Source organism: Phocoena phocoena, chromosome 14 (genome assembly GCF_963924675.1).
Source record: "Phocoena phocoena chromosome 14, mPhoPho1.1, whole genome shotgun sequence".
Taxonomy (NCBI): Eukaryota; Metazoa; Chordata; class Mammalia; order Artiodactyla; family Phocoenidae; genus Phocoena; species Phocoena phocoena.
In genome coordinates, this window is record NC_089232.1 from 13,126,281 (window position 1) to 13,153,847 (window position 27,567).

A 27,567-nucleotide genomic window follows, 5' to 3' on the forward strand; every position below is an offset into this window, starting at 1 on the left:
CTAGCAGATGCAAATTATTACATGTAGAATGATAAACAACAAGGTCCTACTGTATAGCACAGGGAACTATATTCAAAATCCTGTAATAAATCATCATGGAGAAGAATATGAAGAAGAATATATATATGTATGTATAACTGAATCACTTTGCTGTATACCAGAAACTAACACAACACTGTAAATCAGCTATACTTCAATTTTTAAAAATAATAAATAAAAAAAAAGAAAGAGAGCTCATTCCATGTCTGTACACAAAGATCTACCTCATTAGTTTATTTTCTTAACTTAAATATTTCCCTATTGGTGGTTATTTAGCTTTTTTCCAATATTTTGTGGTTCCCAACAATGCCATAATGTACTATCTCTTTACACATATATTCCTGTGCACATACGCAAGTATATCTGCAGGGTAAATCCTTAGAACTGCTTGGCCAAAGGGTAAAAAATATTATATATTGAGAGTAAAAATAAGTTAGTGGCAAAAGAAGCCTTGAATAGCCCGAAAATGAAAGAGAGGTGAATCAAGCATATCTGGACAGTAGCACTGACACCACTGGGTAATGAAGTCATTGAGAGGGGTCCCTCCATCTGAACCTAGAAGTCAGTTTTGCTTGTAGCCTTTGCTCTAACCAGAGACAAGTTTCTGCCCACACTTAGGATGCAGAAGTTAATTCAGAAGTATATTTGTATCTTAAATGCTCTGGTGAACTGTGAATTATATAGAAGTGCTGGGTTAGCCTCCCCGAGGAGAATGGCTCCCGGTTAAAAGCCTACGTGTGATTTTTCAGACCTGACCATAGGCAATTCCAAAGGCTCTCCCTGGCAGGCCTCATGGGTGGGGGGAAAGCTGCCCTCCCCACAGGGGATTTGGTGCAGGGCCAGAGCACCGCAGTCTGTGAAGGGAGATGCAGCCAAGGGATAATCCCCCGGCAGGTCATGCTCTTCGCATATTTGCATTCCTGGACCAGGTGCCTTCGTTCCTAAGTCTCTCTCTCTCTCTCTTTTTTTTTTATTGAAGTATAGTTGATTATCTGAGGTCTTGAGGTCTTCTTCAGGAGCCTCTATGAAGGCCTGCCTATTGTGAAGGGGGCGCTGGGGGACATCCCCCTTGGTAAGACTTCCAGTGCTCAGTAGTCCCACCGTCAATTAGGCAACAGTTACTCAGGAATTAAGCATATTAAGCGATGTGAACATTGCCCGATCTCCCCATTGCCCATTTCCATGGGACTAGGAATATCTTTGTGATAACCCGACAACAAATCTCTTTGCCCATCTGGTCTCTCTATATGGAATTCTCAGCATCACTTAACCTGTAAAGGGGCAAGAAGAGGAACTTAAATTTACTGTCTACTCTCTATGCCACTCCTTTTACATATATCATCTTGCTTAATCCTCATAACAACCCCTGTAGTAGGTGCCATCATTCCTATTTTACAAATGAGAAAACAGCGTAACTTCCCCAAACTCAAACACCTGGCAAGCAGTGGTACCAGGACGCTAGCTGGGACCCACCTGCGTGCTCTGTCCACCACCCACTCTGTCCACCAGGGCAGTGGCGCCTTGGTTAGCTGTGGAATCTGCCCTCGCCTGGCTCCTGGGGAAGATGCCCAGAAGCACCCCGGTGGTGGGGCTGCCTGTACCTTCGGGTCGTCTTTCACACCCAGGAAGAGGTCGTCCTTCAGCCCTTTCTGGCAGTGCTCACACGTGCAGTCAAAGTAGTACTGCTTCTTCAGCTGCTTCTTGCGTTCTTCGCTGACGTTAAGGAAGTCAATATAGGACACGGTCAGCTCCTCTCCTTCTGAGATCTTGCCCAGGGCCCGGAGTTCAATTCTGGAGCAGGGTAAAGGAGAAGAGTCCATCAAATCCGGGGTGGGATGTATGCTCTTCAAGGTGTCAAGAAGTTGAGTCTCAAAGACAACGACCTCCACTAACACTGAGAAAACTCCATTCCCCCCCACAAAGGGGGAAGTGTGGTGTAAAGGACAGTTTTCTGGAGAGTTCTACTACTCATTACCACAATCAAATCTGCTCCATTCAGCTAACTGCTCTGGAATCAGCTCAAATAGACTCCCAGCAAAGGTCTGGGCTCCATCATAAAAGCATACAAAGCTTCCACACCTGCAGGTCTCCCAGTGCATTTAGCTACTGATTGTCTGTAACAAAGGAATGGAGAAATAATAAGGCAAAAACTCCAAACAAGAGAAGCCTTGATAGTCATTTCTGGTTAGTTTGGAGACTGCTTCTCTCAGAAACACACAAATTCAGTTACCCAGAAGCTTGGCCCGTTCTGTGTCTAATTATAAGCCCCCTCTTACCTTAACCTTTGGTGCAATGGCTCAGACTTAATTTATGTGAGGAGACTATGCCTGGGGATCTCTGAGGCAAATAAAGGCTAGCTCTTTATTAGCCCACTGCATTGTTCACTTTTGTGCTTATTGGGGGACATGGCTTTGGGGTTGAAGGTGGTTAGCGAGAGCAGATGACATTGCAACCCCCTTCCAGCCTAGACCTGACCCTCCAGTTACCTACAGCACTACGCACCTCATCATGTGACAGATACAGAATGTACTGAAGACAAAATCCCACTGCACAACTGACACCCAGCTAAGTCAAACTAGCTGAGACCAGCCTGTGGGCCTCTCAGCCATGCATCTTCCACCCAGGAGGCCAGAAACTACAGAGAGAGTGGTGAGCCCGGCAAGCTGGATCCTAAGCTATGCTCCTGTATCCCCCCAACATCAGGGGGCCTCCCTGCCCAGAGGGAACCCATCACCCAGAGAGTGAGGGGCAGGATGCAGAGGGCTGGGAAAGCATCTACAGAGAAGTCCATGGTCATTTCCTTTACCTCCCAGAGAGGCTGATTCAGATGCCACGTGAAAGGCAGGAGAAGATTCCAGCACCAGAGAAAGGTCCCAGTCAGAGGGAGCCCCTTCCACGTGCTCGGAGGTGACAGCCAAGCAAGGAATAGCGGTGACTTGCATGTCCAGGCCCCTGAGGTGACCACTTAAGGTTAAAGAACCTTCTCTCAAAGTGGGGTACGCCGCCTTGCCCAATATATGTGATAATATAGGCTAAGTAAGCAATTCTGCTCCCACTAGCCCTTTCACAGAGGCAGCTCACTATATTGACATGGCCTCGTTCAAGAGCGAATCAGTGGCCAGTAGCTTTGCTTCGCACCAAGGTTAATCCAGTTCTCACAAGGTCTCAGAGTATCTCAAATTATTTCAATAATATTAGAGAGTTTTCAAAACCAAATTAATGTAAAGTCACTTAGGTATAAGAAATGCACATTTATATGCCCCATTTTACCTAACCTGGCGCTGGGAATCTGGGGAGGAATAGTGACCACTATTCTGTTTTGGATCCCAGACCTCTTCCACCTCTAATGCTCTGTAGTTCTACAGTTCAGCCAATTGAGCCACAAGTAGGCAACTTAAGTATTTCTTGTAGAGAGGTCAGGAGCAGAGTCCAGGGCCACAGAGACTTAGAGTTAGGAAGGTCCCTAGACACGCTCTCATCTTGACCTTTGCTCTACAAATGTAGAGCCAAACACCCAGGAGATGATGTGAATTGTCCAAAGTCCCTCGCAACGCACATCAACACAGACTCAGATGCACCGACCACTCCTACCCCTGCCCTCCCAAAGCCCAAACTTCCACACAGCATTTTGTTGTTAATCCAAAGATCATTTCAAGTACTTTCAAGCCCACCTTGAGAAAAAGGCCCACTGGGGCTGTGGAGTTGTCATTAAGAAAAGTCCGAAGTAAAATCTAACCTAAACCACTAATTCATAGTTGGCCAGAAGCAATAAAGAGAATACCATGAATAAACATTTATCAAAAACATCACAGTTATGGGTACCATTTTCAGAACCAGTCTGAGTGAGAAGTTAGAGGTTACAAACAAACACAGAGTCCTTGGGCTTCCCTGGTGGCGCAGTGGTTGAGAGTCTGCCTGCCGATGCAGGGGACACGGGTTCGTGTCCCGATCCGGGAAGATCCCACATGCCGCGGAGCAGCTGGGCCCGTGAGCCATGGCCGCTGAGCCTGCGCGTCCGGAGCCTGTGCTCCGCAACGGGAGAGGCCGCAACAGTGAGAGGCCCGCGTACCGCAAAAAAAAACAAACACAGAGTCCTTTAGTAGGTCAGTAATATCAACAGTGCTCATTTCACGATAAGCAGGGTTTAAAGGGAGAGTGTGGGTTTTTGCTAAGATGATGTGGACTGGAAAAGACCTTCACGCTTTGAGGTTGGAGGAGAGAGAGAAATGAGGAGTAAGGGAGGGAAGCATAGGCACAGCAGGTAGTGGGTGGGTGAGGAAAAAAATGATTAATATAAATGCATTAAACACGCAGCATCCAGCAAAGATGAGATTCTGGGGAGCAGAAGGACATTACGGACAGACAGCCAAGGAGTCTCGTGAAGGGGCAGCCCCAGCAAACCAGGCAAGTGAGGGAGATGGGTCAGAGCAGCAGGGATGTTTCCAAAGACTGACCCACCTCATCTGGGTGTGAAACATGGATTTCACTGCCTCATGACTGAAAAACAAAACAGACACCCAAATGGAAATCATTACCATTGGCTTATCCCGTATGGCTAGCAAGGACGCACAGCACTCCAGGTTATGCCATCAAAGCTTTGGTCATCACAACCATCTCTATCCCAGCCCCTCCTAGCTGGGCTCCCTTAACAAGAGGCAGCCTGCTATAGTGGAAAGTGCACTGGATTTGGAATGAGAAGTTCTGGGTTCAAAGGGATTCAGCCCTGGCCAAGTTGCTTCACTTCCCTGGGCCTCAGTATTCTCATCTGTAACCTGGTAATGAGACCGTCACGAGACAATGCATTTAAAAGTAGAAATGCTACAGTATTTTTCAATGGCAGGGCACAAAAAGTATGTGAACCATTCATGAAAGATGCTCCAGGTTGCCCAGTCCTGTTTGAGCGCCAAATCGTGGGCAAATTGGGCTTGGAGTACCCCTTCAGAGCCTTGGGGTTTTCTGAGTGGTACACCAATAAGGGATTCAACTTAGAGTCCCCAGCTGTGTGCCCACCAAGAACTGGCATCAAGCGATCTTTGGATGATTCAAACCCTGGCTCAGCTTTCTCTTCTACTGAAATAAACCTTCCTTCAGGCATTCTTTTCCAAAAAAATAAAATAAAAGTAGAGTGCTAAGAAAACACATGGGAGGCTATTATTATCCCACTAACAAGCGTCTTGGACAAATAAGGGTGGCCTCTTTGAATGTCTATTTTGGGAACAGTTTGAACTCTGTCTGGAGACCCATCACCCAGGAAGTATGCAGAAATTACTGGGGTTAGAATTGGGCTCCTAACACCGCGTCCAGTGTTCTTTCCACTATGGCAGGCAGCTAGACAGTGACTGCAGTCACCTCTTGCACAACATCCAAGAAGCTCAGGTACAATGTGGCTGCTCGAAATTAGTGGATGCAGGGAAGCCAGAGCGGGCACTGGTGATGATCTGAAGAAAGGGCCCCCAGGTTCTTGTGGCTGCTACATGTGGTGACAAGAAGAGCTCTGGGTCACCACCACTTAGGGGAGTGGTGTCCAGAAAGACCAGCCCCACATGTGAATCTGATCTTCTCTGCCAACCAGGGTAACTCCAGACACCAGCTCCTCTGGGGAGGATTCCATGAGGTCCAGGCCGGTGACCCCAAGAGGCTTACAAAGGGAAATACAAATGCTGGGGAAAGATAATCATCTGGGTGCAAAATGAACTGTCCTATCTTGAGTGACTTTCTCAAGGGCTACTGGCATGCACGCCCTTGCTTCCAGAAATAGGAAGGAAAAGGGAAATCAGAGCCCTTGCTCTATTGGAACTTAAGCTTGACTCTTGGCTGAGAACCAGAAACCATTATCTTTGGGGGAAGCCTGCTCACTGTTGATGGCTTAGAGTCAACTGGCACCTGTCATAAGAGCTCGTCTCTAAGAGCAAAAGAAATATTGTTTAGGCCTCATTCCCCCAAAGCCCCCCAGCCTAAGCCATGGACAAGGAGGGGCTCATCCTGTTTGCTGACTCTCCTCCATTTGCGACCCACCCCAAATTCCATTCTCTGCCCTTCTGTCCCCTGACCTGTGCCTTCCAGGGGGGCAGGGCTGACCTCTGAGGGCTTCATCACCCAGGTTCCTTGGCCCTCTGGCTTCTGGTTGGGGTTTGGCCCATGGGAGGAGATCAGAAGATGGGAGGAGAAAGAGGTTGGGGTATTTAGTCTCTCGGCTCTCCCTCTGCCTCACCACGGTTCTAGCAGTGGCTGGTTTCTCTACAGGTACAGCCAAGCTGTTGGAGTGGCGGGGGTGGGCAGGGAGAAAGGGCCCCCTCCCATGGCTACAGCTCTCACCAGCTGCGAGAACAGTACTTCCTCCATTGCCCCTCCAGGTCAAAAGCTGGTAATGGTTTCATTCTGTCACTAGACTCTGGACATTTCACCATTCTTTGTCAGTTTCTTCGACTCTACCCACACTTCTGTCAATTGTCCTTTTACTAACTTCTCTTAGGGTAACCCCTGCGTGTGCCTTCTGATTTCTGCTGGGAACTTGACTGTTCCTGCCAAGCGCCTTCTCAGTTGATGATGTTCTCCAATGACCTCTAGATAGAAAATCTCAGGCTTCAAGCTCTAAATTATGTAGTAGTTAGAGGTTTATCTAACATATCTAGGCAACCTCAAGAAACATACAGAGACTCCAAAATTACTCATGTGGAATTCTTTGCCATCTTCCTCATTATGTTTCTCCTATTCACAATTATTCTAGAATAAAATTTCTATTTTCTGTCCATTTGGAATCCATGCTAGCTCAGGTTCAACAGGTTCCTTTTGGTTTAAATCAAGGGTAGAGACAATACCATAAGGTCTCCCCATCCCCAACATACCAACCCAAGTTGAAGACATACTCACTTGCCGTTGTTAAATATGACCGTGCAGTTGGGCCAACAGTCATGGTTCACCAGGCCCAGGTTGGGGAAGATGCCCACACCCACTGCCTGCAGGCCTCTCTGGTCACTGAGCGTGAAACCATTGCAGTTAATCTACCCAGGGGAAAAGATGAGAGTCAGCTAACATAGACTTGGCACAGAACACCCTCCAGCTGTTGAAAGTTTTTTAAAAAATAGAAAACCTGGTCTCATCCTGGAAATGCTTAGAGAGTCTGGAAAGTTTTGGGTAGCTGTATTCTAAAAAGGCCCCAAGTGGGAATTCCCTGGTGGTCCAGTGGTTAGGACTCGGTGCTCTCACTGCCGGGGCCCCAGGTTCAATCCCTGGTCGGGCAATTAAGGTCCCACAAGCTGTGTGGCACAGTCAAAAAATAAAATAAAATAAAAAAATAAAAATAAAAATGCCCAAGATGGAAATTTGGTTCTGAGAAGTTTCTCCTTTTTCCTGTATCTGGGTCTCACGAGTCTTCCCCAGCGTCTATCTTGATTTCTCTCTCTGTGCCCTTCTCTGCTTTGTGTGTGTGTGTCTCCTCTGCTACCTTTGACTACTCTCAACTCCTATAACTATTCATAAAATAAAATTAACATCTGTTTTTGATTATTTTGTGTCTGGTGGATACCTTGTACTCCCTGTCCACAATTTTAAAATCTGATGAGTGCAACATTTATCTCTGAATGGCAGGCAAATCAAATTGGTTACTGCTTATATGGCACCTGATTTCTTTCTTCTTCCTTAAAAAAAGTTATTTTTTATAGACATAGATTCCAAATGTCTGCTCTCAGGGTATAAAAAATGTATAAGAATAAATATTACCTAGGATACATTAATATCTGCACACAAGTTTCTGCCAAATGTAAAAATCATATATATAAATACATGCTATCCATAATATTTATAACACAATATACATTTATAGATATATACTGATCTGTATAGCACATAGCTATTTGTTATTGATACTAGAGGACAGTCACTTTCTCCATCAATCTCATTGGTCATTCAGCAAGTACATGAAGTTAAGCCCGTCAGTACCACTAATAAGCTGTGTGACCTTGGGCAAATTTCTTTCTTCTCTGAGCTCTTATTTTCCCATCTGTAGGTTGAATAAGTTAGACTAGATGATCTTTATGGGTCCTTTCAGCTCTACACCTTGGTGATTACAGCATCCTTGGCTGTAGTCCCCAGACCACCCTAGAGATACTCAGGATAGTCTATGACACCCATTCACACCAAGGCTGTGGAGCATAGAAACTCCACATGTGAGAGTAGAAACTCTGGCATCAGACAGACTGCTTCTAGACCTTCCTTGGACACCAGCTCACTGTGTGACCTTTGGCAGTCCTGCAACCTCTCTGGCCCTAGGCTGTCTGTTCTATAAAATAGGAATGTTAAAACCACGGACTTCATCTTGTTTTGTAAAGACTGCACAAAATAATATCTGGAAGGCTATGATGGTTATCTTTCTGTCAACTTGGCTGGGCTGTGGTGACCAGATATTTGGTTGAACATTATTCTGTATGTTTCTGTGAAGGTGTTTTTAGGATGAGATAAACATTTGAATTGGTAGACTTTGAGTAAAGCAGACTACCCTGCACAATGGAGATGGGCCTCATACAATCAGTTGAAGGCCTTCATAGAACAGAGACTGACTGCCCCTGAGCAAGAAGGAATCCTGCCAGTGGACTGCCTTTGAACTTGAACCGCAATTCTTCTTTGGGTCTTCAGCCTGATGGCCTACCAGCAGCTCCCACCATCACAAGAGCCAGTTCATTAAAATAAATCTTCCCTCTCTCTCTCTCTCTCTCCATATATAATATATATATGCTATCCATAATATAATGCATAGAGTATAATATACTATGTATATATATATATATGCACATACATGCACACACACAGTACATCCTTGTGGTTCTATTTCTCTGGGGAACTCTCACTATTACAGAAGCACTGGCATATGGTGAGAGATGCTGGGTGTGATCACGCTGTTACCACAATAACCCCTTCCTCAGCCCACTCACCAGCACCCCACAAAGGGCCGGGCCTGCCAGATGGGAGACATGCCCCCATAGCCCACGGCCTGAGACTGCTGATCCCCTGGGCTCCCACCCCGTCCTCCCGGACCCTCATGGCTTCAAGAGGTCTGGATAGGTTGCTCAAGGCAGTGCCCTCCAGAAAGCCCCTACTCTCCTCTCCCTGGTTCCCCACGATCAGCACATCAGATGTGGGAAAAGGAAGAGTCTTACTTCCAAAGTGACTGGTGGGCAGGAAGGGATAGTGACTGGGTCTTCGTTTTCAATGTGGAGAAGAGAAAATATAGGAAGTGCAGATGAACGAGAAGGTAAATCACCATCAAAATCTACCGCTCAGAGCTAATGAGTAGTTTACGCTTGGGGTGCTGACTTCAGCCACGACAGGCGTGACCTCAGAGTAAAGGAAGACCAGAAAGAGAACTGGGTAAAAGTTCGTCACGTGAGGTCTCTTTCCCCCGTCCAGCACTTCACTTGGCCTCCCCTTCCACACGGACCTGGCAGCATCTGGAAGGTCCTTCGTCGGACAATCCCAGGCGCCAGCCCAGCCCCAAGGCCACTTTGGGAGAAATCTTACCACGCCGAAGATCCGCGAGATGTACTGCATGCTGAACTGCTGGCTCTGGGGCGGCCAGTACTGCAGGAAAGTGTCCACGTCCCCCCGCAGCTCTTTCAGCGCCTCCTCCCCGAAGTGTTCCACGTGGCTCTGCAGGTCGTCCACGGGGACCAGGCAGCCCTCCGTGAGCCCGCCGCCCTCTCTCTCCACCCGCCACATGACGCGCGCCGCCAGCCTGCGCAGAGGGGCGGGGTTAGAGAGGCCTCGTTGCGCTCAGTCGTTCGACAAACGCTTGCTGAGAGTCTAGTACACGCCCGGCACAGGGTCGGGCCCAAGACACCGTTTTGAACTAGACGAATGGAATTTCTTGTAGCATGAAGCTTCTTAGAGTGGGGGAGACCTAAGTTGAAAAGATAATCTAAACTACTGTTAAGTGCTATGCCCCAAATCAAACAGGGTGACCTGATAGGGAGCGGAAACCAAGGTGATGTGGGGAGGCTTGACAAGGCACCCCCTGGCTGCCAGCGGAGTGAACAAGCGCCTGCCCTGTGCAGATGGGGAAAGAGCAGCGAGTACAAAGGAACAGGGAAAGAGCTTGGCACGATTAGAAACAGCAAGGTGCTGGAGCTAGGGAGCAAGGAGAGGAAATCACATAAAGGTGGAGAGGTGGGCAGAAGCCAGATCACGTGGGTCTGGGCAATCATGGAAGGGGCCTGGGGACACAGTGAGGTGTGGCAGCCTGGGTCTCTCCTGACTGTGCTGCTAAGATGAGCACTGGAGAAGGAGTCTGACGACTCCACTTCTTACTGTGTGACCCTGGGCAAGTCACTTGACCTCCCTGAACCTCTCCAGTGGCAAGTAAAGTGAGGATAATATGTATCCCCTGCCGTGCTAACCCGCAGAGTGTTGGTTCACAAACTGGCCCCCATCCACAGAGGGCAGGAAGAGAGGCTGACCACTCCAGATTGGTGGGTGGCAGTTTGAATCAGCAGGGGACTTACTTAGGAGGCTTGTCTTGGGTGGCCACAGATAAAAAGATCTTGGGTGCTTCCCTGGTGGCGCAGTGGTTGAGAGTCCGCCTGACGATGCAGGGGACGCAGGTTCGTGCCCCGGTCCGGGAAGATCCCACGTGCCGCGGAGCGGCAGGGCCCGTGAACCATGGCCACTGAGCCTGCGCGTCCGGAGCCTGTGCTCCGCAACAGGAGAGGCCACAACAGTGAGAGGCCCGCGTACCACAAAAAAAATAAATTAAAAAAAAAAAAGATCTTGTCCCCTGCCAGCCGAATTTTAGAGTTTAGGAAGAGGCCTTCACTGGGTTCAGTCATTCCTCCCAGATGATTTCAACACCACATTACAATCTCAATGCTACATTCTTGGGCAGCTTCTGGGAGGCGGGGAAGGCAAGCGAGCACATTCCAAGGACAGGGGAGGGGATGAAGACCTGGGTCCAGCTTGCAGGTCAACCGGAAGTCGTGTCCTCTCAATGACCTCCTCCAACACAGAGGTGTTTAGGAGACAAAGTGAGGTAGTGGATGTCAACATCATGTGTGAACTTATTCACATTCTTAATGATTAGATAGAGAGAAGGCAGAGAAGACAATCTAAGAGGGGAAACAGTATAAGCAAAGGCCCTGAGGCAGCCCCAAACGTGCATATGCAGGGAGCAGGGGCAAGGAAGGCCTGGTCTGGAAGGAGCAAAGGGCTCTGGAGGAGAAGCGGGGGTTAACGTGGGACAAGAGGGAGGGCCCTAGAAAGCACAGAACTTTATTTTTTGTTTTTTGGGGAGGTTTTTTGTTTTTGTTTTTTTTTACATCTTTGTTAGATTATAATTGCTTTACAATGTTGTGCTAGTTTCTGCTGTACAACAAAGTGAATCAGCTATATGTATACCTATATCCCCTCCCTTTTGGGCTTCTCTCCCACCCTCCCCATTCCACCCCTCTAGGTCGTCACAAAGCTGATCTCCCCGTGCTATATAGCATAGAAAGTACAGAACTTTGAGTATGAGACAGAGGGCCTTACTTCACTCTGAGGACAGAGAAGGCCCACTTGTTAACCGTTAGGCAGCCCATGCCCACAAGATAAAGCCTGTGACCAAGGGACACTTTGGTGACTCTCTGCCACTCATTAATTTTTTGACACAGGCAGATCAATTTTTAAAAAGTAAACGTTGGGGGGCTTCCCTGGTGGTGCAGTGGTTAAGAATCTGCCTGCCAATGCAGGGGACACGGGTTCGAGCCCTGGTCTGGGAAGATCCCACATGCCGCGGAGCAACTAGGCCCGTGCGCCACAACTACTGAGCCTGCGCTCTAGAGCCCGTGAGCCACAACTTCTGAGTCCATGAGCCACAACTACTGAAGCCCGTGAGCCTAGAGCCTGTTCTCTGCAATGAGAGAAGCCACTGCAATGAGAAGCCCGCGCACCGCAGCCAAGAGTAGCCCCCGCTCGCCACAACTAGAGAAAGCCCGCACATAGCAACAAAGACCCAACACGGCCAAAAATAAATAAACAAATAAAATAAAATAAAAAATTAAACGCTGGGGAGCCGCACGGGACAAGTCTGCAACCAGCTCCACCAGTGGAGATCCCCTCATAGATGGGCTTCCCAGACCAAGGGAGAGCACGGAAGAATTGACCATATTCTGTCTCTTTGAGACTGTTTCCTGATTTGCACTCATCCCAGCTTGCTTGGACCTGGGCATGCTGTCCCTGCCGCCATCCCCCGCCTGACATTTGGGAATCCCAGTCTCCACCCCGGGGCCCAGCTCTGACCTGATGTTCTCATTGGGCACCTTCCCATGTCTCTTGATGGCCGAACACTCGTTCTTGTGGTTCAGCCAAGCATCCTTCTGGCAGGTGCGGTCACAGTAATGGGCAAACTTGCACTGCCCGCAGCGGTGGAGCTTCTCCTGCCTCTTGAAGCAAGTGTGGCACACAACATTCACAAGGCTGGAAATGGAGGGAGAAAACCTGTGATTGGGGGACACCACACTGGCTTTTGGGGGACTGGGGTTCGGGTACTGGCTGTCCTTGTCTTTCTAAGCTTCAGATTCTCATTTTTCAAAATGAGGGGCTTGGGTTTCCAAAGATCCCCTCTAGCTGTAGCTATGCTTCTGGCAGATATTTTTCAGTGAAACCAATGTAGGGAACTTTACTGTGCTCTTCATATGAGCCCTTCGATTTAATTCAGCAAGAGGTCGTAGAGTTACAACCTTCATGTGTTAGCCACCGGGAATACCACAAGTTGCTGGATGAACACTTGAACTTGGGATCACCATGCAACATGAGCACCTACTATAATAGGGGGGCCACAGGGTATTCCTGGATCACAACGGAGGAACCAAGGAAGTCTCCCAAGCCAAGGGAGTGGCTGGAAATTCCTCCCAATCCTCTTGCCAAAAGTCACTTGTCATTGGCACCGTGGCCCGAGAGAGGGCATACTGTGCGACATATTCTTCTCATTGTTGAAATGGAATGTCCCCTTCCCCAAAGAATAAAAACATCGTAACCACTTACGATATGATGGGACATGAGACATGACATGTTTTACACAAAATGAAGTCTACACGTTATGATGTATGTCATAGCTCGGCGTGTTTTGCAGGAGTAAAGATTGACGAGGTTACTGATGTCACAGATGTTATCTGATGTATTCTCCTGACTCAGAGAGAGAGTGGAAGTGATGGGCGGCCAACTCCACAAACTGCTGTGCCCCCATCTGCTGTGAGGTGTGATGTTAGTAATTCGTTACTAGTCATAAAGTACTCAAGGGCATGAAAGGTTAGTGCTTATTTATAACTTACAGTAGATGTAAGGTTATTCCCATGATAATGTCTTCCTCTCTCCCTTACATTCCCTTAAGCTTTCCCAACGAGAGAGGAAGAGTAGAATTACCCTGGCATATTTACAGCTGCACAGAATCCTCAGCGCATCATAACTATGCCGCTACTGCTACTTTGACCAGGAGAAGGCTGGGGACAGAGCCCCAAGATGCTACAGTATAGATTTCACCCCAGTCTGGGTGATGGAGAGACCTTTACAGTCATGCATATAATCCCTTATCAGGCCTTGACTCAATGCAACTATCGGTTCAATAATATTTCACCTTCATATTGTCTCATGAGAGTCTTTACAATCACTTTGCTATAACAAACGTTTAATTCCTCTTCATGGAAAGAAAACGTGATCAATCTGAAATGATTTTTCTCCTAGTGAACACATAGTGGGTTCCAAATGTTAACCACCAAATTATTTTCTACAGGCTCACACACCTGTTTAAATCTCATTCCACAATTTTTTTAGGACTTAGAGTCAATTTTTAAAAGCTGGTGAAATCCAGGAAGTATTATGAGCTATCTCCTAATTTAGATCTCCTTGAGATGAGGCTGACCTTTCTCTCCATCACCCCACCTACCATTAAGGCTTAGCCACGAGGCTGGAACTAGGAAGAAGGAAGAGGGTGGGTCTGATGCAGAGAGGGGTTCCTCAAACTTTAGTGTGCGTGCACGTCATCAGAGATCATGTGGTTCTAATGCAGCAGGTCTGAGGTGGGGCCTGAGATTCTGCATTTCTAACAAGCTCCCAGGTGATACTGATGCTGCAGCTTCAGTATTTAAGCATGAATGTAGATATGAGAGATAACCTAAATTCTACCCTTTCTTGGGGGGCGGGAGGGGGGCAGTATGTATGGAAGTATCAGGTAGGCAGGAAAGGGAAGTTTAAAAAAAAAAAAAAAGCTTGTCTTTCTGGTCTCCATCTCTTTTTCTTGGTGGTGGGATGGGTATTACAGAAAGTCAGACCTGGAGTAGGTCAGAGTTGAGTTCAGCCCCTGATTCCAGTATCTACTGACTGTGTGACCTCAAGCAAGTACCCTAACCTCTCTGAGCCTTCGTTTCCTTATGTGAAAATGAGAATAGCAACACTTAGATCTTGATATCATTTAGACAAATGACTATTACCTTTTTAAAATTTTTTATTTATTTTTGGCTGCGTTGGATCTTCGTTGCTGCACCCAGGCTTTCTCTTGTTGCGGCGAGCGGGGGCTACTCTGTTGCCGTGTGTGGGCTTCTCGCTGCGGTGGTGTCTCTTGTTGTGGAGCATGGGCTCTAAGCACGCGAGCTCAGTAGTTGTGGCTCATGGGCTCTAGAGCACAGGCTCAGTAGTTGTGGCGCACGGGCTTAGTTGCTCTGCCGCATGTGGGATCTTCCCGGACCGGGGATCGAACCCACGTCCCCTGCACTGGCAGGTCGACTCTTAACCCCTGCACCACCAGGGAAGTCCAACTATTATTTTTTAATGAAACGTACTTGGTATCTTAAAAAACTCAAGCAAGAAGAAAATTACAAAGAAGTTCCAAAATTCTCCCACTCTCAGAGTGATTCGAGGATTAAATGAAACAACGTGTAAAGTAGCAGCTAAGAGCCTGGCACAGAACAAGTCCTCAGTAGGTGTCAGAGGTTGGGCCAGGTGATCTCTGAGCACCTGCTCTCCTCCAGCACCCACAAATTCCCAGGCAGCCGCCACAGAGGACGACTTCCCAACTGGAAGAGAACCTATAGGTAGGGGCCCAAGGGTACTTCCGTGATAGAAATACCACCCCTTCTTTACTTCCCCACCATGAGAGCATCTAAAAGATGTGATGTCTTAGAGGGAAGTGATAAGTGAAATAAGACAGAGAAAGGCAAATACTATATGATATCACTTATGTGTGGAATCTAAAAAAAACACAACCGGGCTTCCCTGGTGGCGCAGTGGTTGAGAGTCCGTCTGCCGACACGGGGGATGCGGGTTCGTGCCCCGATCCGCGAGGATCCCACGTGCCGCGGAGCGGCTGGGCCCGTGAGCCATGGCCGCTGAGCCTGCGCGTCCGGAGCCTGTGCTCCGCAACGGGAGAGGCCACAACAGTGAGAGGCCCACGTACCGCAGTAAATAAATAAATAAATAAATAAATAAATAATTTAAAAACACAACCAACTAGTGAATATAACAAAAAAGAAGCAGATTCACAGATATAGAGGACAAACTAGTGGTTGCCAGTGTGGAGAGGGAAGGGGGAAGGGGCGGTATAAGGGTAGGGGAGTAAGAGATACAAACTATTAGGTATAAAATAAGCTACAAGGGTATATTGTACAACCCAGGGAATATAGCCAATATTTTATCATAACTAAAAATGGAGTATAAACTTAAAAAATTGTGACTCATTATACTGTACACCTGTAACATATAATATCACACATCAACTATACCTCAATTAAAGTTCGAAGACCACTTTTTAATTTATTTATTTTATTGAAGTATAGTTGATTTACAACGTTTCAGGTATAGAGCAAAGTGATTCAGTTATACATACATATATATAATATATATTCTTTTTCAGATTCCTTACCATTATAGGTTATTACAAGATATTGAATATAGTTCCCTGTGCTATAGAGTAGGTCCTTGTTCATCTGTTTTATATATAGTAGTGTGTGTCTGTTAATCCTAAATTCCCAATTTATCCCTCTCCCACTTAAAACCACTTTTTAGATTACAGGAGAAAGAGTGCTTCTTCCAGCCAGCTTAGCTAGTGACCTTCACCAAGCCTCATTTCTCCTCCTTAGTCTCATTTTCCCAGTCCCCACAAGAGTCCCATTCACACAATGCTTTGCAATTGAAAGAGATGTTTTTTAGCAGTTCTCTTGTGTTAAACCTTCACAACAACCCTTTAGAGTACAGGTCATCACTATCCTCACTATCCCTGAGGGCTGACACTGCTCTCAGCACAGAAGGCAGAGGAAGCCACCAAGCCTACCTGCTTTGCCTGCAGCCCTGAGTGTGCCCTGCCCCAGCCAGCGGTCCCCGCTCACTTTTTGCTCTGCAGCCCTGGGCTATGTCATCTGTCAGAGTCAAGTGGGATGGAAAGGCAGCTGTTGCTCAGCTCCTTGTATGGAAATAACCAGTTACTGGACAGATAAGTGCAAATAGAAGGTGCCTGCAAGGTGGATGAGTCCTCCAAGAGCACAACCAGAGAGAACTGGACCAGCAGTGCTGGCTTCCTGGGCTGCTTAAAAACTCTCATCCTGCAAAGTGGTCTCCCCTCAAAAATCGAGGGGGAGGGCACACGTCTTAAAGAACATCACATCCCTCAAGTACCCAGAGAACTTTACAATATTTTAAATTCTGTCTTTCTTCCTTGTTCCTTCCCCTCTTTCTTCTTTTACAAGTATTTATCGGGCATCATTTGCAACAATGTGGAGGGACCTAGAGGGTATTGTGCTTAGTGAAGTAAGTCAGAGAGAGAAAGACAAATACTGTTTGTTATCACTTATACGTGGAATCTAAAAAATAAAATAGATGGATGAGTATAACAATACAGAAACAAATTCATAGATATAGAGAACAAGCTAGTGGTTACCAGTGGGGAGAGGGAAAGTAGGAGGGGCAGGATAGGGGTATGGGATTAAGAGGTACACACTACTATGTATAAAATAAATAAGCTATAAAGAAATAAGTCATAAGGGTACAACACAGGGAAATGTAGACTATTTTGTAATAACTTTAAATGGAGTATAATCTATAAAAATATTGAATCAATATGTTGTACACCTGAAACTAATATAATATAGTAAATCAACTATACTTCAATTTTTTGTTTTTATTTATATTCTTTTTAAACTATACTTCAATTTTTAAAAGTAAATTAAAAATTTTTAAGTTTATTAAAAAATATTTATTGAGCTTCTATTATGTGCTGTGCATTGAGCTAGGTGACAGAGGGCCTTAAAGACAAAGAAGATACAAACTTTGCCTTCAGGCAGTCCCAAGGCTGGGCTGGGGCATAAACACATATAAGCAAGGTGAGGCATGCCATCCAGGAGTGCTGGGAACCTGCTGCAGTGTTCAAGGTGAGGGAGGGAGGAATCTGGGAGGGTGATCACCGAGGAGGGGGGTACGCACTGTTCTGACCCTCTAAAGATGAGTTGTACTCAGAAGGTCAAATTCTTCCACCATGGAGAGGCACTTGCATGAATCAAAGGCTTCCATGGGGGGAGGAGTCGGGGCAGGCACATATAGGAGAGAGGAGGAGATGTTTGACCAGATCATAGGATGCAGCGTATGGGGAAAAGATGTTGGAAAAATGACCGGACTGTGGAGGACCTGGAATGCAACTCTCAGTAGCAAGTCCTTATTCTGCAGCAGAGGGAAGCCACTGGAGGCTTCTGCAGAGAGGAGAAACACGGCCAGAGTTGGTACACTAACTTTCTTTTCCCTATGGCATCTACCTAATGTCCTTTTTAAATGGCCCGTGTCAACACTTAAGGGGTATCACTGGATTCACATTTGCATGATTATTTACCTTAGCAGAAGAAGTTAGGTGGTACTGCATCCCTAGGTCAGACCTAGGGATTACCTATTTATTTTTATCATCTCTTTCATTAAAATAGCACCTCTCAAGATTTTCTCTGCCGCGACTCCCAGGACGAGGTTCACACGCCCCACTCAGACCTGGATGCATCTCCCACATTCTACCTGAGACCAAACCCCTCTTCCCAGGCTCAGAACACATCTTTAGAGGCAAATGAGTGAAGGTGACATTGTTATGGGGACAACATGGCATTTGACCTAATCTATGTTTAAAAGGCTATTATCCCCAAACTTCTGCATTTAAGGATTAGTTAACAAAATTTAGCAACACAGCTCACAACGGGTCATATGACATTTCAACACATCTGACCTCCACAGCTAAATTAAAGCACCAAATTAAAAGCATATTTCTAAATCTACTGTGGTTACCCTTAAAATCAAGTGCCAATGTTTAAGGCTGTAACCTGAATACTTTCACAGTTACTCATTTTCTGAACTATCTGTTCAGGAATTTCTCTAATCCCTTTATTAAATGATTTCCATTTATAGCATCATTTATCCCCCACCACCTACCCACCAGCTGTTACCAGATTAAAGGCTACACTTGTGTTTGTGCATATGCCATGGTTAATTCTGGTGTTCCCATGGGCCCACATAGAATTACATGGGCTGAAAGCCCAACTCTCTCCACGAGACCTGAAGAAGCTCATAGTCGGTTTGATTTTCAAACAGGCCCAGCTGACAGTAATTTCTTTTGAAATACCTTTCTTTTTCTCATGTTCTCATCTTTATTTTTCCCTACTCAGATAGATAGATAGATAGATATTCTCATATTCTCTTGGGCACTTTCAACTCTTTAAACAGAATCATTTAGGAGCTAGTCAAGAACTTAAAAAACAAAATCCACTATCCTTGCCACTTCTTAACATCTTTTGTGATAAATTGGATTAATAGGAAATTCATATGATTGGTTGTGATAGGCTGGAAATTAGCCCCCCCAAAATGTCAATGTCCTAATCCTGGAAACTGCGAATTACCTTACATGGCAAAAGGGACTTTGCAGATATAATTAAGATTAAGGACCTTGAGATGCGGAGGTAATCCTGAATCATCTGGGTGGCCTAACGTAATCACAAGCTCCTAATAAGGAGGCCGGAGGTCAGAGGAGGAGAAGATGCTACGTAGCTGCTTTGAAGATAAAACCCAGGGGTGCAGGCATTCTGTAGAAGCTAGAAAAGTCTAGGAAACGTAGTCCTGTGGACCCATTTCAGATCTCTGACCTCCAGAATTGTACAATAATAAATTTGTGTTGTTTAAGCCACTAAATTTGTAGTAATTTTTACACCAACAGTAGGAAACTAATACATTGGTTTGTTATTATAAACACTTTTTTTTCCTGTATAATCACATGTATATTTCTATTTCTTACCTATGAGTTTTTGGATCTAACCATTCTCAAGCCCCAGAACCAGATGTTTATTCTTCTTAAATTGATGGGTGTGTATTCTTTCTTTTATTAAGGTTAAATAATATTCATTGGCCTGACAAGAACAAAAGAAAATTAAGTAGGCAATGCTGGGCCCACTTGTGTGTCAGGGGATGGGAGGCAGTGAGAAATGATGACAGACAAGATCCTGGGAGATTCATACCTGCCCTATGACTCACTCCTGTGACCTGGGGAAAGCCTCAGTTTCCTCATCTGTAAGAGAGGATTGTATGAATTCAATGGGTCTCGACTTTCTTCTAGGTTGAGCATCATTTTGAAAAAGATAACTTTCTCTCAGAAATAAAAAGCATGCATGCACATCCACATAAACTTTGATCCTCCAATTATAGGTGTTTCCTTAGCTAAGGATCCATGGACTCAGGTTAGGAACCAGTAGGCTAGATATACTCTAAATTCAAGACATCTGGGACTGTTAAAAAAAGAATAATCAAATCGTATTTTTGGCTTCTAGAGATGTCCACAAGCACATTTCCTATGTCATATCTTGTATTTGATGCTAAAATAAAATAATAATCAGAACAAGCTTTATTCCTATATTAGCTTAGCACCCTTCTCTTCCTGAACTGGAGTCCTTTGCATGTACTGAAGAAATGGTGCAACCCAGAAATCTCAGGCTGGAAGAGATCCTCAGGGTCACATGACTCAATTCCCCTCTATGGCCCGACTCTTCGTGTACATCATCTCTGCCTGGTTGTCACCAGGAAATATACAACCTTGAAAATAGCGCTTTCCATCTCCAGACTGTGCCAACAGACCTGTTGTACCTATCAGGCAATAGAAGCTCAGTGTCAAAAGCCTAAAAGCTTGCAGGTGCCCCAGGAAAAGGATTGGGACTGATAACACCTTTTAATAGTTCCAATTTTTTTAAAAACAAAAACAAAAATGCAAACTGGAATTTAATAACAATTTCAAAAGCAGCGTTATGAAAGTCCATTCAGAAGTGGTAAGCAAAACTACACTTTGACATGTTGTGAGTTGGTGTCTCTAAAGGTAAGGATATCTAAGACCTTCTTAAATGGCTTGAGCTCTGGCTAGGACTTCTTATCTCTCCCATTTTGACCTGAAATATGACTCTGTATCTTCTGCTCGAGGTGCCCATTTCTTACTCTTCTGTCAATTAAAAAAGAAAAAGTTCAGAACCCTCTTTCTTGCAAATAACAGTTTGTTATTGGTAGATGGCTATTAGGAGAAGTTTTTCAATGTTACTGTAAAACATGCTTCAAATTCATGCCCCTGGTGAATTCTTTGGAATCTATTCCAGGCTGAGCATGTATCTTTTGGTTGTGGGTATTGTTTGAAGGTGATGGTGATGATGTGACTTTATTCATATTGTAATAAATTGTGCCCCATGGACCTTAGTCTGTGGGTCAACTGGGTTAACCAACTGATTGATTTTACAGTTTGGAAAAGATGGAGGTTGTACTTCAGAGGGCTGGAAGGGTCCTTCCAATACCAAGCACAGAAGAGATAAGGATCCAATCTCCTTGCTGAGGCCTGAGTCACACTTAAGACTAAAACTATTTATCTTCTCATTCCATTTGGTGTAAAATGAACTAAATAAGCTAAAAAAGGAAAATGAAAGATGCAATGACAATAAGTAACTGGAATAAAAGTAAACTAAAAGAAAAAAAAGAAATTTAAAGCTTAGACATCATTTTAAAAGATACATGTAAAATGAGAAAAATGGATAGTTTAAAATATAAAAGACGTGAAAAATTAAAGAAAGTCAAAACTAATTGAGGACTATAAAAGAATTGAAATCCAATGAGCTGGGGACTTCGCTAGTGGTGCAGTGGCTAAGATTGCACACTCCCAATGCAGGGGGCCTAGCATCAACCCCTGGTCAGGGAACTAGATCCCACATGACACAACTAAGAGTTTGAATGCCACAACTAAAGACACGCCTGCCACTACTAAGACCCAGTGCTGCCAAACAAATAAATAAATATTTAAAAAAAGAAAAGAAATCCAGTGAGCTAAGAAACCAAAATGATGCAAAAGAATTCAGAAAATTTAGAAGTCTTGAACATTGAGAAGTAATAAACAAATGAGCTACACATAATTTTAAAATGAGGGCATCAATATAAAACAGACAAATCACAGAAGAAATGTAACGACCAATAAAAATTTTTTTTTTTTTTTTTGCCACACTGTGCAGCTTGCAGGATCTTAGTTCCCCAACCGGGGATTGAACCTGAGCCCCCAGGAGTGGAAACTCGGAGTCCTAACCACTGGACCTCCAGGGAATTCCCCAATAAACATATTTTTAAGGACCTTTCATCTCCCTAATAATAATAAAAAATTTCAAAACAAAATAACGCTAAAATAAGTTTTAAAGGTTAAGGTGGAAAATACAAAAGTAAAAGATAGCTTTCCATGCTGGCCAGAGTTGGGAAGGAGAGGCAAATGCTCTACTGCTCATGGAGAAAACTGGTTTGATTCCCTTTGGTGGGGTGAATTGGAGATCTATATTAAGAGCCTTAAAAATGTCTTTTGAATCCAAACTATATATTTCTAGTTCATTTTTAATAAATAATCAGAGACATAAGGAGAGATCCACTAGGAAAAGTAGGAAAGAACCTTGATATCCAAAATATAACACTTGTCAAACTGATGAACAACAGTCAACAAAAGGAATATTATACAGTCATTAAAAATGCTTTGAAAGGATAATCAAGGTTTGGAAAGTTGCTCACAATATATCGTGAAGTAAAGAAAACAAGTTGCACAATACTTCCACTTTCGTGTAAAGAAAAAAATGTATATGTTAATTACATTGAATCTAAGATATTGTCAATTATTAAATGCACTACTTTTTTTTACCATTAAGAAACAACAGCATCAAAATGCTCCCAATTAAATCATAATGAGCCATAGATTTTAGGACACACCGTGACTTCAGAGATGTTAAAATGAAACATGTATTCTAGAATTGATAAAATACTATACTGTGTCACATTCCTTTCATTGTAAAATAACCTCCCCCAAATATTTTAATATCTTGAATTTAGGGAAGCATTTGACAGTGTTTCTCTCCCACCACCACCCTCCACCTACAAATCGCTGGGATCAAGAAAATATTTTATATGCATCATATTTGCATAAAAGAATTGTAAGAAGCCAATTATACCTCAATTTTTAAAGAAAAAAAAAGTTGTAATGATATATACCAGAAGGTTAACAGTAGTTTTCTGTAAATGCTAAGGTTGCAGAGAATTTTTATTTTCTTACTTTGGTTTTCCTATATTTTCTAAAATAAGTTTTTAAAAAATCTATACAAGAGAGCATAATGAATTTCCATATTAGCCCCACCTCATGCAGAAATAAGCAAGATCAGTCAGGCTAAGGAATCATGGAGCTCCTATTCTCTGTCCTCCCTGGAACTGGGAACCCTCAAAGTACAGAGCTAGAAGGACAGAGAGAAACCTTGAACAGCCCCTTCACCACCCCTGGGGTCTCATCCATTTTGAAAGACCAAATCCATGTAAAACAACTCCTTGGTAAATTGACCTTACCCACTTACTTCGCCTTCATCCCTTTCCAGCACCCAACCCAAAATACCTAAAAGGGACGGCAAATAGGCTTTCTTTTAAATACCAGTTTTGGTTTATTAGCAGTGGCTCCCTGGAGTACCCTGCTAGAAAGAACTCTGAGGCCAAATTGGAGTTCAGAAGAAAGGAGTTGCCTGATTGATTAGCCATGTCTGCCAGGGATCATGGTAGCCCAAGTGCTACACATTTGCCAGGTCTGAATGGATTGTCTTTCTTTTATTCTTGCTCCTTTATGTTTAAGCAGACCAGCTGTTTTTCCAACAAGCAAAATTAAAGAGATCCTAACCAGACTAAGGACTGTATTATAAAGTCCTGGATTGTTGCTCTTAATGCTAAGCCCAGTCTATTCTAGCAAAGACGCAATTCAACTTGCAAGTCAGCATGACACAGTGCAGCATTATATTTTATTTTTATTTTTATTTTTATTTTTATTTTTTGCGGTACGCGGGCCTCTCACTGTTGTGGCCGCTCCCGTTGCGGAGCACAGGCTCACGGACGCGCAGGCTCAGCGGCCATGGCTCACGGGCCCAGCCGCTCCGCGGTGGGATCCTCTCCGACCGGGGCACGAACCCGCGTCCCCTGCATTGGCAGGCGGACTCTCAACCACTGCGCCACCAGGGAAGCCCAGCAGCATTATATTTTAAAGCTGCATATCACGTATATTATGAACCAGTAATGCCCCCGCTCGCCACAACTAGAGAAAGACTGCACGCAGCAACGAAGACCCAAAGCAGCCAAAAATCAATAAAATTAAATCTTTTAAAAAAAGCTATATAGAAAAGATGAAAAATAAACTATAAAATCTAAAGTATACATTGTTTAGGACTATGTACATGTGTGATAAAACTAGTATTCAAAAGGCAGGGGAATAAATAACACAAAATTCAGGATACTGCTGTAGTTACCTTTGCAACAAGTATGAGACAGGATAGGGAAAGATAGGGAAGATGCATGTATTAGAATGTTCTAGTTAAGTAGGATGGTGGTTTCACAGGGGTTCATTTGTTGTAATGCTTCATAACATACATATATACATACATGTACATGTCACGTATCATTTGCAAGAAGAGATTTTCATTTAATGCAGTACTCAACTAAAGATAAAATCTTTCTTCATGTTTGTGTTTGGAGGGTAAGGCAGAAATAACATGGCTTGCAGTAACATGGATTCAAAGGTGCCTCTTTTATAGAGTGACTTTTGTGGGTCACCTGGTCCTACCTCTCCGGTCAGTTTTCTCCTCTACAGTGGCTGAGTCTCAACAGAGCAAAGCTTTCCTCTGATGCCTCTCTGGGCTGTCTCAGGTGCACCCAAGCAGTTCCCTCATCTGTGCAGGGATGAGTTTGAGTATATCACCTTTTTTAAAATTGTGAAACAGTAATTTGAATATCTTTCTTTTTTATTGAAATATAGTTGATTAACAACGTTGTGTTAATTTCAGGTGTGCTGGGTAAATCACTTTTTAAAATAGTCTTTTAGATTGTTTTTAATCATTTTAAAGATTGTTTACTCCAATCATCCTAATTTTTATTAGTGTTGTAACAATAATATAAGATTTTATTAGAATCTTATCCACAACATAAAGTTTTTTATAGTTATTACTTCAAATGAACGATGAATTCTTTATAGTAAGAAAAAGAGGTAAACAACCTAAATGTCCAGTTATAAAGGAGTGCTCAAAAAGCATGCAGCCGTTAAATACTATGTTTATGAAGAGAGTATAGTAACGCAGAAGGTACTTAAATCATTAAATGAAAAGCCATGATAGTTTATAAGATCCCAGCTAATAGTACAAATGAAACCTATGTTTTAAAATAAGCTGGAAGGAAATAGACAACAATGTTAATGCTAGCTTCGCGTGAAAATACATTTTTTTTCTTCCTAAGTTTTACTCTTGTAATGGAAAGAAAACCTGCTCAATTCCAAATGCTCTTGAAAACGAAACGTGATTGGCTATATTGGCTTTTAGGGAATTGGAGACACCCACAGAGGTGTTCCATAAAAGGCAAGGTGGCAACTCAGCAATGGTAACAAGATCATTGCTCAGCGTTCCTGTGTTTCTAGCTTTTTGTGTCTTAATTCTGAATCCAACTGACTCCTCAACTGCCCCCAACACACACACACAAGTAAATAAAGACACGCTCCCCTTGAAGAGGTATTACTGCCATCTCAGCCCCCCTAAATTCTTCAGCTGTAGCTAGCCGTATACTCTGTTCACTGCCTTTTCCCTGAAGGTCTTGGTAAACTGGAAGAAATGAAAATTTGAATGCTACTCAAATTATCTCCGAAAAGCCGTGCCTATTCTCAGGATGGTCATACAGTGAGCCAACCACAAAGCCTAGATTATCAGAGGCCATCTTAATTCAGACCACTTCAACGTCAGGCAGGTCACCCCAGTTCTGGGGCTCAGAGGATACTGTCATGATTTTGTCACAGTGCAGGGTTTTGTTTTGTTTTGTTAATAAAGAAAGATTTAGAACTACTTTAAAAGTTTGGTGGTCGAGTATGGACAGGATTGTGGGGAAATGGGGATGTAATTTAATAGAGCCACTTTGGAGATCCTATTAAAATGGAAAACAGCACACCCTATGGCACAGTGATTCCTCTTCTAGCCATTTATCCTAGAGAATAATCACACATGTATACAAGTGGACATGGTCAAGGATTTTGATCACAGAAATGTTTGTTTTTATGAAAAATCGGAAACCGCCAAATGTCTCTCAATAGGGGAATAGATTTTCAAAAGTTCATATATTTATAGGGTAGACAATCCACAGCAGTTAAAATCCACAGTAGTTCATACAGCATATGTATCAACATGGATAGATCTACGTGTGGGCAGGTAAAACACAGATCTTTGAGGATTTAAAAGAAGTGGCTATAGACTTATAATTCCCATAAGGATATATATCAAAACATGTTGTTGAGTGAAAACAGCAAGTTCCAGAATGACATCCAAAGTATGATACAATTGGGAGTTCTCTGATGGCCTAGTGGTTAGCATTCCAGGCTTTCACTGCCATGGCCTGGGTTCAAGCCCAGGTCGGGGACCTGAGGTCCCCCAAGCTACATGGCGCAGTCAGAAAAAAAAAAGAAGTATGACACCATTTCTGTTAAAAAGAAAACACAGACAAACGACAGCCATACTTCTTGATAAGTACGGATATACATAGGCAGGCAGGTACATAGATAGATAGATAGATAGATAGAGATAGAGATATATGTAATAGTACAAGAACATTCTAGAAGGAAACACATTAAAATCATAACAAGGGTTACCTCTGAGGAAAGACAGAGGGGACTGGGACATGGGGTGGGAAAGGTGAAAGGGGATTGCAGTTCATTGGAGATATTCTAATTTTTAAAGGTAAGTGGATTCCAGAGTTACTTGTGTATTTACAATTACTTTTTTAAAGTCTCATCAATGACTTAATCCTCTAATATATTCATTACACCTCAGAAGCTAAAAACATGGAGGCTTCCGTACGAGAACATGTCCTAGGGCAACACACCCACCTCTCCACTCCCTGTCCCTCCACCCTCTCCACACACAGCACTCCCACTCAGCCAAGTTCACCGGTGTTCGGAGAGCGTGCCCCAAAGCCTTTGCTCAGCTTTGCAACCCTCCCAGGCACCAGAGCGAATCCCATTGGCCATGACTGTTTGCAGAAACAGTCATGCCAGCAAACACTTAGCTGTCCGAGTGCCCTGCGTTATCAATGGTCACTTGGATTGTATCCCTTTCCCTGCTGATTTTGAGAGCAAAGTATTCGAGAATGTAGCACCGGCCAAACCAATGGGAGAAAAGAAGACAACCCACATTCCGTACCTGTCAAAGACCACTGCGGAATAAGCCCGCTCGGCAAAGATGACGTCAGCAGCCCAGAACTCCTTAGTGGCCTTCAGACCTCTGCCTTTGCCCTCAGAAGTGAAGACCTCCACGTTCTCCATTCCCCCTATTGTCATCTCAGAAGCTTCGGGCAGCTCGGCAGATATTTAACACTGAGCCAAGTCCCTTGTCCTCGCTGCTATTTCAGCACCTTCAACATCCCAACAGCAAGACTATAAATGGACAGGCACCTCCCCTTCCCTACCCCCTCTCAGCCACTGGGCCCTCACCCCCCCTCTGCCTCTTTTCCTGGAGACAGGGATGAGCCAGGCCAGAGGACAGTGACCTGGGAAGGGTCCCATTCACCGCCCAGCAAAACTGACAAAGTCGAAAATGACCATGGGCTGGTGTGCTTCTCAAATTGGGCCTGAAAACTTTGGAAAAGTTCCTTTGCAAGGAGTAGTTAAGTCCTGGATTGCAGTGATGCCCAGCTGTAGTTGGAATAGGCAGCCCTTGGTCAGTAGGGTATTTTTAGAAGCCAGATGCCTCTGTCAATCCCAAGCAGACAGCTGACATGGTCCAAGAGAAGAGGCGAGGTGATGCTTGCTGCTCTGGGACCCTTCAGCTGTCAGGCTTGGACTTTCTCAAGTGAGATGGGCCCCTTGTTTCCCTACTCCCTCCCCCACGGGTAGATTGTTGGCAGAAAGCAGCAGATGCTAAATTGACCCCTTTGCCGTGTATATAACAGTACTAGTTAAGCTCCAAGGGACATCCCTCTTCTCCAGTGTTACCTGGGGCTCCCACA

The 27,567-nt window shown here is 44.3% G+C and overlaps 1 protein-coding gene across 2 annotated transcripts in view; it reads right to left on the reverse strand.

Moving 5' to 3' along the window:
- The window catches only part of SMYD1 (SET and MYND domain containing 1), a 35,884-nt gene extending 8,947 nt beyond the window's left edge, over positions 1–26,937 (reverse strand). The window contains exons 1-6 of one of the 2 annotated variants that reach the window (XM_065891111.1): positions 26,763–26,937; positions 12,304–12,480; positions 9,553–9,766; positions 6,910–7,040; positions 4,498–4,536; positions 1,641–1,830 (exon numbers count right to left, since the gene is read on the reverse strand). In XM_065891111.1, coding sequence (XP_065747183.1) covers positions 1,641–1,830; positions 4,498–4,536; positions 6,910–7,040; positions 9,553–9,766; positions 12,304–12,480; positions 26,763–26,899 — 888 coding nt within the window. In that variant the 5' untranslated portion in view covers positions 26,900–26,937. The remainder of the gene's footprint in view (positions 1–1,640; positions 1,831–4,497; positions 4,537–6,909; positions 7,041–9,552; positions 9,767–12,303; positions 12,481–26,762) is intronic. The other variant, XM_065891112.1, reaches the window with a different exon arrangement.
- Between the last annotated feature and the right edge of the window lie 630 nt (positions 26,938–27,567).